Source organism: Chrysemys picta, chromosome 9 (genome assembly GCF_011386835.1).
Source record: "Chrysemys picta bellii isolate R12L10 chromosome 9, ASM1138683v2, whole genome shotgun sequence".
In the NCBI taxonomy this organism is placed as follows: domain Eukaryota; kingdom Metazoa; phylum Chordata; order Testudines; family Emydidae; genus Chrysemys; species Chrysemys picta.
Genome location: NC_088799.1, coordinates 3,603,092 through 3,621,042, shown reverse-complemented (window position 1 = coordinate 3,621,042; position 17,951 = coordinate 3,603,092). Strand labels below are relative to the sequence as shown.

Genomic DNA, 17,951 nt, shown 5'->3' with positions numbered 1-17,951 from the left:
CCGCTACATACTCCGTGGGCACGTCTGTCTTCCCTGCTTCCGTGAGGTGCGGTGAGAATAATAATCACATCCGTGGCCATGGGCGCCGGCTGAGTAAGGAAGATAGCGTGTCCTAGGCCTGTGGAAGATCACGCTCCCCTGGGCTTGAGCTTCCTTCACAGGAAATCTTTCCTTCTGCCTCCTCCCTCCATCTGCAGGGCAGATCGCCCCTCCCAGCCACTTGATCCGGGTGGAAGGAAACAGCCATGCTCAGTATGTGGAAGACCCCATCACCGGAAGGCAGAGTGTACTCGTACCCTATGAACCGCCGCAGGTAAGCGTGAGATCGGCGTTCTCCCCTGCCCTCTCTAACAAAGCCTGCCCCGCGCGGAAGGGAGGGGACTTCTGAAAAGCTCTTTGGTTTAGTTAAAGGAGAATTTAACTCTTTCTTCAGCCTGCTGATCTCCTCCTCCTCCTCACAGAGGGGTTTGAAGCAGGACCCGGCCAGGGTCTGAACTTCCCCACGCTCTGAGAAAGCCGAAATCCAGACCCAACCCTTGTGGTTTGCGGCCCGTCTTTGATATGATGTGATAAAAGTGTAGCTAGCGGGGGAAAGAGGAATACACAGCTCCTTCCATCTGCAGTCACCCCTTTATCACGGCTTTTCTGTGTCCAGGTCGGCACAGAGTTCACAACGGTGTTGTACAACTTCATGTGCAACAGCAGCTGTGTTGGTGGGATGAACCGCCGCCCGATCCTCATCATCGTAACGCTGGAAACAAGAGAGTGAGTAGCACGCAGCAGATCGGTAGCACTGGAGGGTGGAATGGGAGAGCATTGCCCTATGTTTGCCAGGCGACATTACTTCCCTGCTCCCATCCTGGTCAGGAGGGTTTTGTAGACTTCCTAAAAATGAGGGGGGGGGGGGCAGAATTATTTTCACCCCTATTTTACAGGGTGATCCAGAGATCAGGGCATCAGGCTGAGCTTCAGGAGAGCTGGTGTTTATTTCCAGCACGGACTTTGCATTACTCGCGGTGAGACCTTGGTGTGTCACGTCGCCTCTGTGGGCCCGTTTCTCCCATCTCTTAAATGGGTCTGGTGACGCTTGCCCACCTTTGCGAGCTGCTTTGCGATCTACAGGGGAAAAGCCCCGTCTGTGCCATGCAGCTTGGTGGAGGCAGTTGAAACGATTCCGCGTGTGTCTAGTTCTGAGATGCTCAAAGGTGGAAATTCCCGGCGGCTGCGTCGCGAACGCAAGCAGCCGTTCGGCGAGTGCGGTACTATTGCAGGGATTCGCAGAACAAGCTGAGATGCAGTGATCAGTGAGGGGATCCATTTGCGTGGTTAGTAACGTGTATGGGTGCACAAAGCAGGTAGCTGTTAGCCGGTCTCTAGTTCAGATGTGGGGCGTTCTGGTTGTGATCCAGGTCGGAGGAGGGAACGTTTGCCCCCTTGTGTTGAGTTTCAAGGTGCGAATGCATTGCTGGTCACCGCTGGGCCTGAATTAACGCCTCCCCTCTTTCTCCTCACTCTAGTGGACAAGTCCTAGGCCGCCGGTGTTTTGAAGCCCGCATTTGCGCTTGTCCGGGGAGGGACCGCAAAGCGGACGAGGACAGCATTAGAAAGCAGCAAGTCTCTGACAGCACAAAGAATGGCGACGGTACGAAGCGCCGTAAGTAGCTGGCACAGTGGGGGGGCTCGCAGCCTAAGCTGTCAGGGCATGGGGAGCACGCCAGCTTCGGTACCAGAGCAGCTAAGATTGGAGAAGACTGAACTGGAGGATGTGGGGTGGAAGAGCAATCACCGCTCTCTTAGAAAAGGCTCTTTGGAGGGTTTCTGCTTGAGCAGTGAATTAAAACCACTCAACGTTAATTGCTCTCAAACAGATTGCCTTGTTGGTACAGTGAGCGGGCCTGCGTTCCCACCAGCATTTCTGTCACTGGTAGCATGCAGATTCCCTCGCAGCACTGAAATCCTGTCTGTGGCGAATAGTGTTGCAGATATCCTCCTAAATATGGCACATGGTCTGGGGGTTGGTCTGCTACCCTTCCCCCGAAGGGGGACTGGACTCAAGTCTCCTGTTAAGCCCAGACATTAACCCAATCAGACAGCCCTGGTTTCCTGCGTGCGCAGTGTTTCCACTTAGCCAGGCCCCAGAATTTAGCTCGGAACAACAAGCTGTAGGGATTTACCTCATCAATAGATTCTACTTCTTTGCCACTCAGCCCATTCTCTTAAAGAGTTATGGGCAATATGGTAATGATTCACTGGGAGCTAGGCAGCCTGGAGATGCTTAGATTCATTGTATTGCGTGGAAAGTCCCGCTTCTTGTCCTGCGTGCAGTTAGTTGTGAATTTTCTATTTGCCCAACGCTCTCTTGTTGACTCATTTCCCATTTGTCAAGGCCATTCGTACAGTATCAAAGATATGAGAGTCAGCTCCGTACTTTCATAGCCACAAACAGATGCCTCAAGTCGCATTTACGCCCCGGCAGGTGCTGTTTAGCCAGCAACCTTTTTCAAACGTATGGGTCCTGAGCGCAGAGATCTCATTGAAAACCCAGCGGCAGTAGACATGCCGAATTCTAATCAGGCACTGTGGGGTTTTCCTTGCAGCGTTTCGGCAGAGCACGCATGGGATACAGATGACATCTATCAAAAAACGGCGCTCTCCAGATGACGAGCTCCTGTACTTACCGGTAAGCTTTGTACTGGTTTTGTTTTTGGCCCATGTTCCTCTAATTCCTTGGGCATCATCTAAATGAATTGAGGTAAATGAGCTGCTTATTTGGTTCTGAGTAAAATAACTACATCCATGATGCACAGTTATCAACCGATTATTGGCTTTAGGGGCGAGCAATAGCTTTTTCAAATCTGCACCTTAAATTCACCCTTCAAGCGAGCAATGCGCAAGACCCATTGCTTGAATTGTTTAAGAATGGCTTGGACAACGCACCCAAGAATGTACAAAGGGAACAGCCTGCAGTGGCGGGTGGGTGGACTGGATGGCCTAATAGATCTTTCTCCCCTCTCATTTCTGAGTTTATGAAATTCAAGTTCCTCCAGCAATAATGGACTGGACCCTTTTCTTTCTCTCCAAGATGGATGAGTTTTTGGCTTTTATGAGCATTATCAGCACTGCCGAGAAAGTGATCAAAATGGAATATGCTGTAATAAACACACGGCAGGAATAGAAGAGCAAAAAATGTCTTGTAATTGCCAATTGACTGGTTTTCTCAGTGAGTAATGTTGCCCCTGGCACTCAAAGCACAGTTCACTTAAAGGAAGAGATGGGCCCAAACCAATCTCTCAGATCCAAGCACCCCTATTCTTGGGGCATGTGATATTTAAATCCAGGCCGATCGAAATCTCATCTCAAGAGAATGTAACGTAGGATTTTCTCTAGCACCTACTGCTGCGTTATCTCAGAGTGCTAAACAGCTGGGTCTGAATTTTCCCGGTATATTCATATGGAGCCAAATGAAAGGCTTTGATCGAAACCACCCCCAGATGTTGAGTGTTCGTAATCCAGACCTGGATTGTGACGCTTCAGTCACAGCAGTTATACCCACTGCATATAACACGGAACGGCAGTTTTATACCCGGCATGTGTAGCCAGTGTATTTGCATCCTGCTCTGCTGTGGTTTGTTTGGCTTTAGCAGAAGCTCGTGGAGGTGGCTGGAAGTCCTACCCTGTGGCTTTGTAACTTTAGATCCAAGCGCTTTAGGTGTTACCTTATCCCCACTGTTCAGGTACGGGGCCGGGAGACGTATGAAATGCTGCTAAAGATCAAAGAATCCTTGGAGCTCATGCAGTACCTCCCACAGCACACGATTGAGACGTACAGACAACAGCAGCAGCAGCAGCACCAGCACTTGCTCCAGAAGCAGTGAGTATGGTCCCCAGCAGTGTGTTGGAGGGAGAGGAGGAGAGAGGGTTTCCCGGTTGTCCCCACACACTCAGCCACTGATGTGGCGGTGAAGAAATGCCGAATAACCTCTGTTTACCACCCTCTGGCAAAATCCTGCCCAATAGCAAGGCCTAGAGCAGCGTGACTCGTTGGTCAGACGCGGCAGGAGTAATCCGTCATCACTAGGGATGGACTCAAAACAAATCCCTGAGTCCAAACGTTTAGAGGAGCTGAGAGCTAGATCCCAACTCCGCAGCTTTCTCCTAGCTCAGTAATAGGGCAACGGAACCCTCCCTCCCACTCGGTCCAGTCCCTTGTTATCCCAGACGGTTTGCCTTTGACCTTACGAGACGCATGGCGAAGAACGGAATGCTTGCTTCTTAACTGGAATGCCCAGGCTGTGGCTCGAGAGTCTTGAAGTACTTTTTGTCCAGCCACTTCCATTAACCTGCCTGCAGACAGAAACGTACTGAGCTCAGCGATACGGGGTGTGGGCCGTACTCTGTGGCGAAGGGAAAATACTCCACAGCAGCAACTCACCCACCCTTGGAATCTATCTGTGAGCCGGGATTGTAAAGAACGTTTAGACCCGGCCGTTGTGCCCTCAATAAATTAGGTTTCAGAGTAGCAGCCGTGTTAGTCTGTATCTGCAAAAAGAACAGGAGTACTTGTGGCACCTTAGAGACTAACACATTTATTTGCTATCCTTGATGGACAGATGCTGTTCCTTAGTGGGAAATTAAAAGGGTGGGTTAAAAATTGCAGAAGTAAAAAAGGGAAGGGCAGAAGTGCTGTGTCCGGGGGGTGTTTAAGGCAATATTTAGCACACGCATCAGGCCCCTCGTTTAAGGATATCAAAGGATTCACGAGCATTAATTTGGTGACTACTTCTCTAACTTCAGAGAGAGAAGCTGTCATTCTCCCCAGTTTGCAGCTGGGGGAAACTGAGCCACCGCGAAGGCTCCGGCTTGCCCAGAGTCGTACTGAGTCAGTGACACAGCTGAGGATAGACCCCGGGTCTCGTGACTTGCACTGCTTGCTTGAGAACTAAAGCAGTCAGCAGAAAGGAGCAGTGTGTATTGTTTGCACCCACCCATGCAGTAGTCTTCATTCCTGCTAGTGTAGGTTCACCGGAGGCTGTGGGTGTTGCGTGACTAGAGGCAGCACGAGACCGAAGTACCTCGTAAGTCCCACTTGAGCCCATAGGGTACCTAGGCCTTGTCTTGGGGCTTATGTGGTGCCTAGGCCTTGTGCGTGCTCTCTGCACAGTGGCACATTTCACCCCATGTGTACAGAGGATGCACTCTGAGTGCCAGCCGTAGTGTTATAGGGACGTTAGCCAGGTCTTGGGCTGAAATGGATGGAACCCATAGGTCACTTGTGGGGCTTTCCTATCTACTTGGTGAGATTCCCATTACGTTTCAGCAGTCTGCATTGTGTGTTTGTCTGCGTCATAAAGGCTAGCTGTAGACACAGTCTGCTTGCACCCAGAGATACCTTTGTGGCTATAAAGATACCCCGGATACAGCTATTTCTATATAAAAATGGTTTTGTAAGCAGAAGAGGATTGACATAAATGACACCCTTCCTCTCAATGCTGACAGTGTTGCTTTGCCATAATTACTGTTTTTGTTCTTTCCGTATCAATGGGATGGGTTCCTGGCAGGCAAAGTTGGTATTTTTACCTTTAGAAACTGTCTGTGTGTGTGTGAGTCCATCCACTTAATTTAATGAAACTTCTTTCAGCACGTCTCCTGGCGCTGCTCCAGTTGTGTGTTCATTTCTCCGCTGCCAAGTGTGCCCAGATACTGTGGAGAAAGATTAAGAGCTTTTAAGAATGGAGGAGGAAAGTTATCCTTCAGCATTTGCACAATACTAACACAGTAATCGCTGAGCTCTCTTGCAAGGTGGCCTATAGTCTACTGAAAAGTGCATTAAAAATATCAACTTCTTAGGCTTGGTTGGCTTTCTGGTGGGAGTACTTCAGCAAACCAGCAGTACATCAGGTCAGCTGGATTCATTCCAGCACAAACAAGCAAGAACCAGAGACCTTTAGGGATAAAGAACCAACCTATGGGTTGGTGTCTGTTACCACCCGCCTACGGCTTGGGGGTAAAGGAGTTTCCAAGGTCTCAGCAAAGGGGTAATGAAGAGAGGAAATTCCGGAGACGTTGACTCAGTGACATGGTCTCGTCTATGAAGTAAGGTCAAAATGAGCGAATGCTGCTAATCTGGTAGGAGAGGTTTAGTCACTGCTTGTTTATCAGGGCAAGATAAACAGTGACTCATTTGTCGGGCTGCTTTTAAAGAAAAGGAAAATACTTCTGTGTATAGGGCTACACTTTCAAAAATGTGTGCCGAAGTTGCATGCACAGTTCGGAGATTAGAAGCGACAAATTACATCTGCAGTTACCCATGTGTATTGTGTGTCTGCCTCTGGTCCCATTGGTGCTTTGTGCAGCCACTGGGGCTTGCCTGCGTCTGATTGCGGGATCAGGGCCTTGATGTGCTGCCTGTAGCTGTGTGCGCATGGCTGTGCTCTGTAATCGAGTTTTAAGCAAAGAGAAACTGATTTCTTTCAAATGACCCTTTAGAACCATAGTTAAGAGCTGAACCCCTCCACCCCCCCGTCACATTAAAAGTTTCATCTTAATCGTTAAAGGGGTGTGGTTGAGGATTGGAAAAAGCAAAGGGGAAAACCACAACAGCAATATAGTAATTGTTTAAAAATCAATCAAATGGACCTGCTTGGAAAAATACTGTACGAACCTGCAGTTTTAATGCAAAAATGTCGGACTGCATTTGGTAGGTAGGAAATATAATTGTCTTAATATTTTGGGAGAGAGAGAAGACCAGCCTAATGGTGATCAAAAAGTATTGCATTTGACAAGGTAATCAGAAAATATTTCACTATAATCACATTTTGACAGATACCCTTCCCTCCCTTCCTCCCTCTCTCTCTCTGTCTCATATTGCATTCTGTCTACTCATTCTTTGATGCATGGTTTTCCCTAGTTTACTGGCATGCCAGATACCTTCATGATCATAGGTGGGGGTTTAGCAACAGTTTTCATCCTGCATATGCCACAGACAAAGCCTTGAGTGCATTTTCATAAGACCAATACATATTTTAATTTGGAAGATCAGTCTACCAGCCACACCAGTTTAAAACACAGACTTGCTGCATTACCAGGGAATCCTAGAACTTAGAGATGAGAAAGACCCTTCCACCAGTTGCTGTATAGAGCCTTCCAATATTCTAGCTGTAAATGCAATGAGATTTCCTGTTTCCCCCATGAGATTATTCCTCAGTCTGTAATAGACGTGACCAGAACACTTTCTCCAATTCAGCCAACATTTTTCGGTATTCAGTTTCGGTCCAGTACTTACTGTTCAGAAAGTGCAAACTGCCCTTAATTTGGCTTGGCCATAAATTGGTTAAAGCAATTTTACAAAGTGTTCCTGAAATTAGGAGCCATCTTATCACTGTTTCCCAGCAAAGTACTTCTGTAGTATCAACATGGCCGTAGCTTGCAGACCATCGACTGGCTTTCAGTCTACGTGAGCGAGCTCCTTGTTACCTGTGCTCCAGGGAATTCATTTTTCAAGTCCGCGTCAGTGAGGCAGAGCGATCCAAATGCTTGTGCTGATCAAACTGAGGCATGAATTTGCGAAACTGTGCTGTAGTCAGTAGGAAAATAACGATATCAGTGAAGTTTCCGTTCACACCTTGGTCTAGTTGCTCACCGTTAACGGTATGAAGGCTAATGGTCTGCCTGGCATGCTTTATATTGCTTTCGTGCATTGTAAGCTCCAGGCATTTGGATGGTGCTCTGACTGGAGGAATATCACAGGGAAAGGGAGCAAAAAAGTAGGGCTAAGTGGGAGGACGTAGTAGTATATTTTATTGTGCAGATGATAGAGTCCTCCCCTCCTTCCCCCCCACGCATACACCACATTTAAATAGTGTGGATCTCAGTGCTACCCTATGCATTATATTCCACTCCTGTGGCATAGAATAACCAGCCTTGGAAGAGTGGTGTTGGTGTGGTTGGTAGATTAAGCTAATGTAACCATCTTGCAATAAATTGGATTATTCTCCTGTCTGGTACCAGCCACTCTTTTAAAGTAAACAAAGTGTGGGGTGGTCTGCAGTTAGACCAGGGTTTTTCCCTGTTATGAGAGCTTTTCCCCACGCATGGCTCATGCTTGATCAGTGTGTTGCTGATCGGTAGCTGGAATCAACACCAAAGACGTATTTGTGCCCCATGATTTGGAAATTGAATTTCCGTGTCCATTAGTCGTGGCGCTTTTTTTTCTGTTACTATCGTTCTTGGGCACTCCTACAAGGGCTGTCCGGCATGCTGAACCTTCCTATCCGAGACCCTTGCATGCAGGCCCTGAGCCACGTGGGGTTTCTCTTCCTTCTAGTCCAGACTGTGATCATGAAGGTAGAAAGAAGGTGTTTCTCTTCTGGGTTGTTTATAAAGGTCCTAAGCCTTCATCTTCTCTTTTCTCTGGTTCGTCCTCTACAGTCTCCTTTCGGCCTGCTTCAGGAGTGAACTCTCGGACTCCAGGAGAGAGCTTCCCAAACAGAGCGATGCCATCTTAAAACATTCCATCCCCCCAAACCCATCAGTCTATCCATGAACCAAGCTGGGGTTTGTTGTCCAGCTCATGGGACTAGGAACTCTGTGGCGAATAACAACAAAAAAACCCCAGCTTGTTAGAAACAGAGAAAATAGTGAAAACAATCTCTTGAAGGGACTCAAACTTTGCAAGAATAAACAGTTCTGCAGATCTCTTAGCTATAGCGTTAGCATTGGGAGGTCTGAAACCACAATGGCGCCTTCCTCAATGTATTTTTTTTTTGTAATATGTTTGTTAAAACTCTCTACTGTTACTGTTGTTTGTGAAACTCGTGAGAGTTTCTCTGAGCAGGTCTCAATCGTAAAATGCCTCTTGTCTTTTTAAATTAAAGATGTTTTCACTCGGGGTGGTGGGACGGGGTTATGTTTAAGAATAAACAGCTGGGGATTGTGACCGTTGGTCAGGTAGTCCTTGTTTTAATGCTGGTCATGCAGTAGTAATGCAAGTAGTTAAAGTATTTTGTACTGCTGGACAGATGGAGGTGAAAAGCACATTAATTAGCATAGGCAAGAATTTTTTTTTCTTAGAAATATGACCTCCAACCTGGATCATTAATTGCCTCGCCGTGATCATAAAGGGTCTGTTCCACAGCCTGCTGAAGTCAATTGAAAGACTCACTGATTTTGTATCAACCCTACTGGGACCAGTCCAACTCCCACCGAACTCAAAAGGGTTTCTGAAGTTAACAGACTTCACTGGAGGTTGGACTGCGCCTATGGTGGCTTGTGAAGCCCTAATTCTTCTTAGAGGTGCTCGAATCAGTGTGGATCCCAGTCTAGGTACGCAAGGGTCTCATATGCTCAAGAGAGGAATCTTCTGAGTAGCAGTATCCACTGGGCTGCGTCTGCACAGTGATCTCCTGTTCCCACCAGCCAGGAGCATAAAGTGTGTCCACAACCTCCACCCCCGCACTGCCCATGGTAGCGAGACAGAGCTAATGCGTTCGCTTGCTACCCCCTGATGTTTCTTAGATTTAACTTATTTGATAGATTTCCGTCCTAATTATTCTTCTGCACTTTGTTTTCCAGTCTGGGTATTTAACAAAAAAATAAAAAGCTGACACGTTTTGGGGCTTAGCACCTTTCTCCGCTAATGGCCGACTCAAAGCCTTCAGGCTTCAAGCCATGTCCATCTTGTGATGGCTTAATACTTCTTGCTAATAACCACCGTTGTTCCTTATTCTGTCTTGGCAAGAGCCATGTGCAACTCCTTCTCGGCGAGGACTCTGAAATCCAGGGGTGTCCATCTCAAACTCTGCCTCTCAGAGCAATCTGTGAGGGTAACTTCTGGCCCAGAGGAGTGAAGTGCCACCTCAAAGAAGGATCTGACCCCTGTTATATCCTCCTGCCCCCTCCAGCCAGAAGGTGACACAGAGGACCAGTGTCAACAAGAAATCCATCAGTGTCAGGCAAGCTCTGGCACTGGAAGATGGTACAAGACAAGGCAGGACAGACCTGGCTCCTAGCACTGGTCCTTGGTCTCCCATGGGGACTTGCAGAAACATCAGCCCTCTTGGGAATGACCCACTAAACCTGCTTCCCAGGCCGAGGCGAGTGCTGCTGGCTTGGCCGCCCGCCTGGCACTGAACAAATGCTGCCTGGCATTGGCACCAGTGGCATCAGCACCATTCTCAAGATGAACTCTTTAGTTGCCATCACATAGGACAGGAGGGTCAGCGATCTCCAAGCTCTTGTGGTTGATCCTCCTTCCCCAGCATTCATCCGAGACACAGCAGTGCTGAGACCTCATCCTAAATTTATTTCAAAGGTTGTCTCAGGCTTTCGTTTTAAACCAATCCATCCACATGCCGGTTGTCTTTCTGAAAATCCATTCTGCTCTGAGAGCAAAGAAACTTCACACCTTTGGATGTTTCCAGAGCTTTATTCTATTACCTTGATAGAATAAAAACCCTTCTGGCTATTGTCTTATCTCTTCATTGCCATCTCTGGTGCAGTCAAAGGTCAAGCAGTCTCCTCCCAGAGACCATCCAAGTGGATCATGCTGTACCTATCAATCTGCTCCCAAACGTCTGACGTACCTCTCCCTCCCGATATTACGGCTCATTCCACTAGAGCTTAACCTGCAGCCTCTGCCTGCTTCGGGTATGTTCCCAGTTCTGAAATCGGTGAGGTTCCCAGATCCCACCACTTGGCGTCCTACCTCCTCAGGAATCCGAATTAGTGAGGAAACAGAGGGTTGCGGCCTCTCTGCTCCTTGGACCCTTAGCCTGGTGGATGGGCGTCATGAGGACGCCATGGTGCAGGCATGTCTCAGCAGACACAGCTATTCAAAAAAATCCCTATCTTGCACACTCGCCTCAAGTGGGATCCACACTGATAACTACATGTCCAAGAACCACAGTTACTATAAGGTAAGTAACCATTCTTTCATGTTGGTGAATGCTTCTTATTGACTTCAGTTGGACTGTGCATGTGAGTAAATGTTCACTAGTGTGAAGAAGGGTTTTGTGATCCATCAAGTCCAATATCCTGCCTTTGATAGGGGGTAATACTTCCCTGCCTGAAAGTAGCCCTGCCAACCATGCCATGCTTTGCAAGTGGAAACATTTCTTTCCTGACCCTTCCAGATGATCACTTAATGCCCTGAAATATGAGAGTTGATTACCTTGACAGTAGCTTGCAGAACTACAAATGTTGTTGGCCATATGCTTAGCTAGTCTCTTTTCAAAAAAAAAAGAAAAATCAGTTGCAGTATTTGACTTTGTGCCTTGTGCATCAGACTGTTCCAAGAAGTGTAATAGTCTGTTGATTGAAGTCCTTATGCCTTGATATTAAAATGCATTTCGTTGGCATTGGTATCAAATGGATTTTAATTCTCCTACTTACAATCTTCCTTGGGACTCATTAAACATCATTTTAAAATAAGAGCTTCATCCACAAGGCTTTTTAATACGTGTAAAGAAAAGAAAGGAATTTGGGGAAACAAAGCAATTGGTTATAAACAAATCTCCAAACGCCAGGTAGTCTACTGTGTGTTTCATACCAAGAACTGCTTTCTTGTGTTACCGAGGCTGTTGCTACATGGATGTGTGATGTTAATTTTCAATAAACTTTTGCATCTTGGTTTATCTTGGGATTTTTCTTTTTCTGTCTGCCTCTTAATTTTCTGGGTATCTTCTTACATGATAAAATAGTTGAGCTGAAGTGCTTATGGGCATAAACATAGGGAGCCTGATTGTCCTCTCACGCCTGGTTTGTACCTGCAACTCCACTGGCTTCAGGGAGTCAGGCCAGGGTAAATCAGGAGGAAGCGAGAGGAGGGTCGGCTCTGGGTGAGACGCTTCTGGGCGGTATTTTCAAAAGCGTTCAGCATTAGCCCAACTCTGCTCTCACTGAAGTGTGAGTAGGAGAAGCCTTAGATCCAGTGCTGAGTGCTTTTGAGACACCTGCCCAATAGATCCAGGCACTGTATTTTTTTAAAAGTAAAACCACTCTCAAACTTTACCAAATTCTCTTCTGATGACACTCCATTGACCTGAGAAGAGTTAGGCTGGTGAGAGCTTGTTACGTGGTGATTTGCATGTCTCTGGCTGCATAAACATCACAAGCAAGAGAACTGCTGCACCAGGCATCCACTCAGCCCTGTGTTGCTCATGTTATCCTGAGTCTGGCTAGCATAAGCACCCAAACGTGTACCTTCGCTAAACCCCCAAATGCAACCCCCTTCTGAACCTTAACAAGGCATCAAGCCAGACCTGAACTTGGTGGCTGGCCTGAACTTTTATAATGGTCGAACTGAAACCTCTGATATAAATCGCCAGCCCTGCCCTGAAAAGTTGGCTCTGAATTTCAAGGCTTGGAATCATTTCCCCTTGGGAGCTGATGTTAATGTTGTTTATTAACTAATGTTAGTTGTACGCATTTTGCACTGTCTCTTTTCCTTGGGTCTGTGAAGTTTATTTTGGATCTTGTCCTACGTTTGTGCTCCCAAAATACAAGGAGGTCCCTTCACGCCCTTCTGTAACTCCTATCACTGTGTAATTAGTCTGCACTTCCTCAGGCTCTGCATCCTGTTAACAGATGTCTTCTCCACCCAACGTAGCAAGTCTAAAAAGAGTAGGGCAGGTGGAGACTGCCTGTCTGTATGGAGGTAGGGCTTGGATGCTAAAGGTTTCAGTAGGTCATCCAGAAATTAGGGTCTTTTAGTTTAAAAGAAAAAAAAATCTTTATAGGCAGGAAATTTATGGTGAAGTCTGCAATTCCAGGTGGTCCATGAGATCACATATGCATTCACGACATCATTCACATAGAAGAAATGTCACTTCCCAGGAATCCAGTGTAATCAGGTAGAGAACAGATGAGTTGGTTTCCTGATGGGAAATAACAGGGAGAAAGTTCCCCCTCCCCACAGGTATTTCATAGATTCATAGATTATAGGACTGGAAGGGACCTCGAGAGGTCATCGAGTCCAGTCCCCTGCCCGCATGGCAGGACCAAATACTGTCTAGACCATCGCTGATAGTCATTTATCTAACCTACTCTTAAATATCTCCAGAGACGGAGATTCCACAACCTCCCTAGGCAATTTGTTCCAGTATTTAACCACCCTGACAGTTAGGAACTTTTTCCTAATGTCCAACCTAGACCTCCCTTGCTGCAGTTTAAACCCATTGTTTCTGGTTCTATCCTTAGAGGCTAAGGTGAACAAGTTCTCTCCCTCCTCCTTATGACACCCTTTTAGATACCTGAAAAATATTTCCTGATTGGAATGCAGCAAAGCAATCACTCAAGTCCTGTAGCTCTGCCAGGCAAGTAGCTGTGTTAGAAATCATCTTGTCTGGGAAGCTTGCCCGGTTCCCGAGCACCTTTGCCCCCAGCATGGTAGATCTCTGCCCAGCATACAGGGGGGAGAGCCTGGTCTCTTATGACAGCGTGACGTGCTGCCACTGCCAGTTGCACTGGCCTTAATGATCATTTTCTGCATATTCCAAATAATACCCAACTCCTGATGGAATGCCATGGCTGTAACTCAAGCCGGGGACTGGGCTCTGGCACTCTCTGAATCGTCCCCGATGAAATCCTGCCCCGCAAGCAGTCCAGGGTGGGGAGGGGAGAGATCTCACAAGCAACTCCCCCTGGGCAGGCCTATTACAGAAGCATCTGTTAATCCTGGCTGGAGTGAGGCTGTTTGCATTGGAGGATTTGGAGAGGGTTTGGTTGGTTACCTTCTAGGTTTGGTGCATGAGGAGGCTGCTGGTTTGAGTCTGGTTTGGAGACTTGTAATTTGAGGCTGATACTTTTTCAGAACAGCCTAAGGGATTTGGACCTCCGATTCCCATTAAAAGTAACAGCAGCTGCATATCCAAATCCCCTAAGCTGCTTTTAAAATCTCAGCGTCCATAGAGATCAGAAGCACCTACTGTCTCCGCGGGGAACTTCTGGTTGTAATTCACACCTGGAAATGGAGGGGCAGCCTGATTCTGTGAATCCTCAGCAACCCGTTTTTAAAAAGGCCAATGTAATAATTGTTCCCTCACTCGAAAACTGTCCCAGTGCCTGCAGCCGGCCGTCAGTAATGACTAGTGCTGGTCGAAATCACGTCGTCACTTTTTTTTTTAGCGAAAATGGATTTTTTAAAAAGGTTGGCTCAGTAGAATATTTTTATCTAAAATAAATAAAACAAATAAAACAAAAAAACTCGGAACATTTTTGGTAGACATTTTCTGGGTTTATTGAAAACCAAAAACTGAATTTGTAACCAAACAAACTCCCCCTCAAAACATTTCAGTTTGTTCTTCCAACAAACCCCCCCCCCCCAAAAAAAAACGCCACCTTTTTTCCTTGGGAAATTTGTGTTTTTTTTAATTATTTTTCAATATTTCCTACTGAAAAATAGATATTTTTCAACAAGCTGTCCTAGCGTCACCCCTGTGATACCTGTAATTTATATCAAAATAGAGCAGATAACCCTCCTCCCACGATACACACAAGACTTGGGTCAAGCTCCTATCTGCTCCATAAGCTTCAACACCCTTAACCTCTCCGTTACTTTGCAGGACTTCCATGCAATCGCAGTCGTCTTACGGCTCCAACTCCCCACCACTCAGCAAGATGAACAGCATGAACAAGCTGCCTTCCGTCAGCCAGCTGATCAACCCCCAGCAGCGCAATGCTCTAACCCCGACCGCCATCCCCGACGGCATGGGAACCAACAGTAAGGGGCTGGCTCTTTCTCTTGCTCGTCTGTTCTTGCTCCCCATTGACCTCCTGGTGTATTTGACGAGGGGGCTAGGAGTGGGATAAAATGGCCAGGTGATCTCTCTCCATGTCCCAGCACCCATCTCCGTTAGCCCCTGTCTGGCAATCACAGCGGAGTGGCCCAAGATTTCAGGTCCAGGTGGAACCATCTTCCCACTCAGAAGGGCAGTCCGTCCTCCCTCCAGTCGGGGGGTACATCTATACTGTCGTTGGGAGGCATAATTCCCAGCTTGGTCAGACAGACGCGTTAGCTCTGCCCGTCATAGCGTGGTACAAATGGCAGCACGGGCAACGGCTCGGGCTCGTCGACAGAGTCCAATCCTGCCCCACCACCTGGCTTGCTGCGACCACGCTACCCGGAGCATTGCTAATGCGTGTCTGTCTACGCGAGCTGGGAATCACACCTCCTAGCTGCTGCGTGCCGTGGACGTACCCTGTGGCATGTTTGTGGGGGTGGGGCAGAGGAGGCATGCACGGCTGCTTGCCCATACTGTCCCTGCTCTGCAGAGAGCAAGTTTCAGGCTTCAGGGCCGTTGATCCAGCTACGTAGACCCAATGCAAGTCGTGGAGCAAAGCCTGCTGCCCTCGAGGCAGTACAGGGGCACAGGGCTGGGCTTCCGGAGATCTGGGTTCCTCTCTCAGCTTTGTCGCTGACTGGCTGTCTCTCGCTGACGTCTCCATTTCCCCATCTGTGACGTACGTGTCCCGCTTCTGGAGTCACTTTGAAATCCCAGGGTAAAAAGTGCGGGGTGTTGCAGGCCTGCCTTGCTGCTGCAATAACCTCTTCTGCTTTTACCATTCAGTTGCCTCCCCGTTCCTTTTTTAAAGAGAAGGTGCAAACTTGTCTCCTTGGCATAGCTTTCCCTGGGTCCATGAAAAAACGCTTCCTAAGTTCAAAGAAGATCTGTGCTGTGGGCACCTCCGATTGCAGTCTATGGGGCAAAATCCCAACCACGGAGAGGTGCTGGGCAGCTCTGCCGATCCAGATGCAACTTAGGGCTGGGGTTTCAGAGGTGCAAGACTCCTTGTGACTTTCTTAGGGGGTTTCGTGTCTCTGAAAACCAGGGGGTTCGGTGTTTGTATTGGGTTGCCCCGCTGGCTTTGTCCTGTCCACTGTTCCGCTGCAAAGAAAACTGAGAAGCCTGCGGTTTGCTTAGGTTTCCATCCAGCATATTTGTGCCTGGAGTTGTTCCCTCTGCTGCCTTGCCTGGATTATCATCTACAGTTACACTAGTTAGGAGAGAAGAGTTGAGAGCTCTCCTGACCCAAGATAACCCCCCTGATACAGCACACTGGGGTGCTTTATGGTGGCTTTAAGACTCCCTCTGAAATACGTGGCATTTATGAGTCGGGGAGCTGCCCTTGAAGGCTCATTGGGTTGGAATTCTGATGTAACAATTCTCTCCCTTTGCTTGTTTCATCTAGTTCCCATGATGGGCACCCACATGGCAATGACCGGAGACATGAACGGTCTCAGCCCTACGCAGGCACTGCCTCCTTCGCTCTCGATGCCGTCAACGTCTCACTGCACCCCGCCACCCCCGTACCCCACAGACTGCAGCATCGTCAGGTGAGCGGGAGCAGGCCGGCGAGACCCAAACCCAAGGGGCATAACAAGGCCTTGTGCATCGGGGGTGAAGTGTATGGGCCACACGGTCACCTGGGCTCTCTCTCCTCCCCGTCTTTGGGGCTATCGGATTGATCCTCCCTGGGGAGGATGAGAGAGGAGCAGTTTCCATAGAACACATCCAAGGGGTAGGTGGTCCTTGGCGCACTGACCGGTAGCACCGTCCACGCCAGCGTTTCTGTGCTTCTCAGAGAGTAGTCGAATAACACTGACACCCCTCCCACTCGGAGGTAGGCTCAGCAAGTAGCATCATCCCCGTCACACGGGAAGGGAAATGGGGGTTACAACCTGGGGCCTACAAGGCTGATGAGAGGCCTCCATCCCCCTTGGAGTCGTCAGTAGTTGAGGTGCTTGGTGGGATCAATCGGACTGAGGGGATTTTTCTCATGGTCCCAAAATAAGTCTCTGTCAGGGCTGGGGCTAGAACCCAGGGGCTTCTGACAGAGTCCTGCTTCCTTCTTGGAGCCCAAACACGTTGGCTAATGCTTCCTTTAGCCGAACACTGACAGTTAGGCACGGATATGTTGTTTAGAGGCGCAGCTGTGTGTGTGTAATGCGTTTTAGCCCTGGATCTACTGAGCGAAGCCCTCTAGCCACACACTGCGTGTCTGCCGGGCAAGCTCTCCCCTTAGGGAAGTACCTCTGCTCGAACCCGGAAGGACTCCCCCTACGGGGGTTTGCTCTCCACCGCTTGTGCTGCTCCCTTACCTCTCTGCTCAGGTCACCACCTGCCACCGTGGCATCCTGGGAGGTCTGCTAGGCACTGGACTGAGAGCTGTCCAATAGCAGTGCTGTCTGGTGTCTACTGACCTCAGCCATGCTGGAGGAGGGGACCCCCCGGGGGAACGGCTCAGCCTCCCAGTGTCTAGCTGCTGCAAGGTGGTCGAGTCTTGGGTTATGCTATGGCTGGGCTATTGCAGCCAGGGTGATCCTTTTTCTCTCTCCTTCCCTTCCCTCCTCCCCTGCAGCTTCTTAGCGAGGTTGGGCTGCTCATCCTGCGTGGATTATTTCACGACCCAGGGGCTGACCACCATCTATCAAATTGAGCATTACTCCATGGATGTAAGTAACAGTCCCCCTTTCGTTTGTTCGCTCTCTCCACCCCATTGCTTGGGGCCGGGCGGGTCAGAAATCCAGACTCCATATTTATTCGAGAGATTTTTAAGGGCAGGTAGTTTTAATCCAGTCTATTGTGAACCAGAGAAGGTTTTTGAGGAGGCTGAGAGACCGAACCCAACCCCAGTGCAGTAGGATATTCGCTTTGCCTGGTGCAGAGTATTTTGGCCTCATGGTTGGCTCCAAACCCCACACCCATTAATTCTCCAGGTCTTGGTTTCCGTTTATAAGGGCTGGAAATACCTTGACTTACCTGCAAACGGATGATCTCGAAAACAAAACAAAAAAATAAGTGGCTGCCCATCCGTCGTCTGCATTTTTCCTCTCCCTGCCTCTGTTTCCCAGCCTGACTCTAATGATCTTGCCAGGTCGCTTACTGCTAAACTCTGGTCTGGTGCCACCTGATCTCCTTTTACCCCTCCAGTGTGGCTTCTTCTGCCAGGTTGCT

The 17,951-nt window shown here is 48.4% G+C and overlaps 1 protein-coding gene across 15 annotated transcripts in view; it reads left to right on the top strand.

Annotated features, from left to right (window-relative positions):
* The window catches only part of TP63 (tumor protein p63), a 138,737-nt gene that overhangs the window by 116,786 nt on the left and 4,000 nt on the right, over positions 1–17,951 (top strand). For 6 of the 15 annotated variants that reach the window (XM_065557509.1, XM_042843866.2, XM_065557511.1 and 3 more), the window contains 8 exons: positions 198–313; positions 656–765; positions 1,518–1,654; positions 2,598–2,680; positions 3,735–3,871; positions 14,559–14,716; positions 16,186–16,330; positions 17,356–17,449. In XM_065557509.1, coding sequence (XP_065413581.1) covers positions 198–313; positions 656–765; positions 1,518–1,654; positions 2,598–2,680; positions 3,735–3,871; positions 14,559–14,716; positions 16,186–16,330; positions 17,356–17,449 — 980 coding nt within the window. The remainder of the gene's footprint in view (positions 1–197; positions 314–655; positions 766–1,517; positions 1,655–2,597; positions 2,681–3,734; positions 3,872–14,558; positions 14,717–16,185; positions 16,331–17,355; positions 17,450–17,951) is intronic. The other 9 variants (XM_065557508.1, XM_065557514.1, XM_065557516.1 and 6 more) reach the window with 6 other exon arrangements.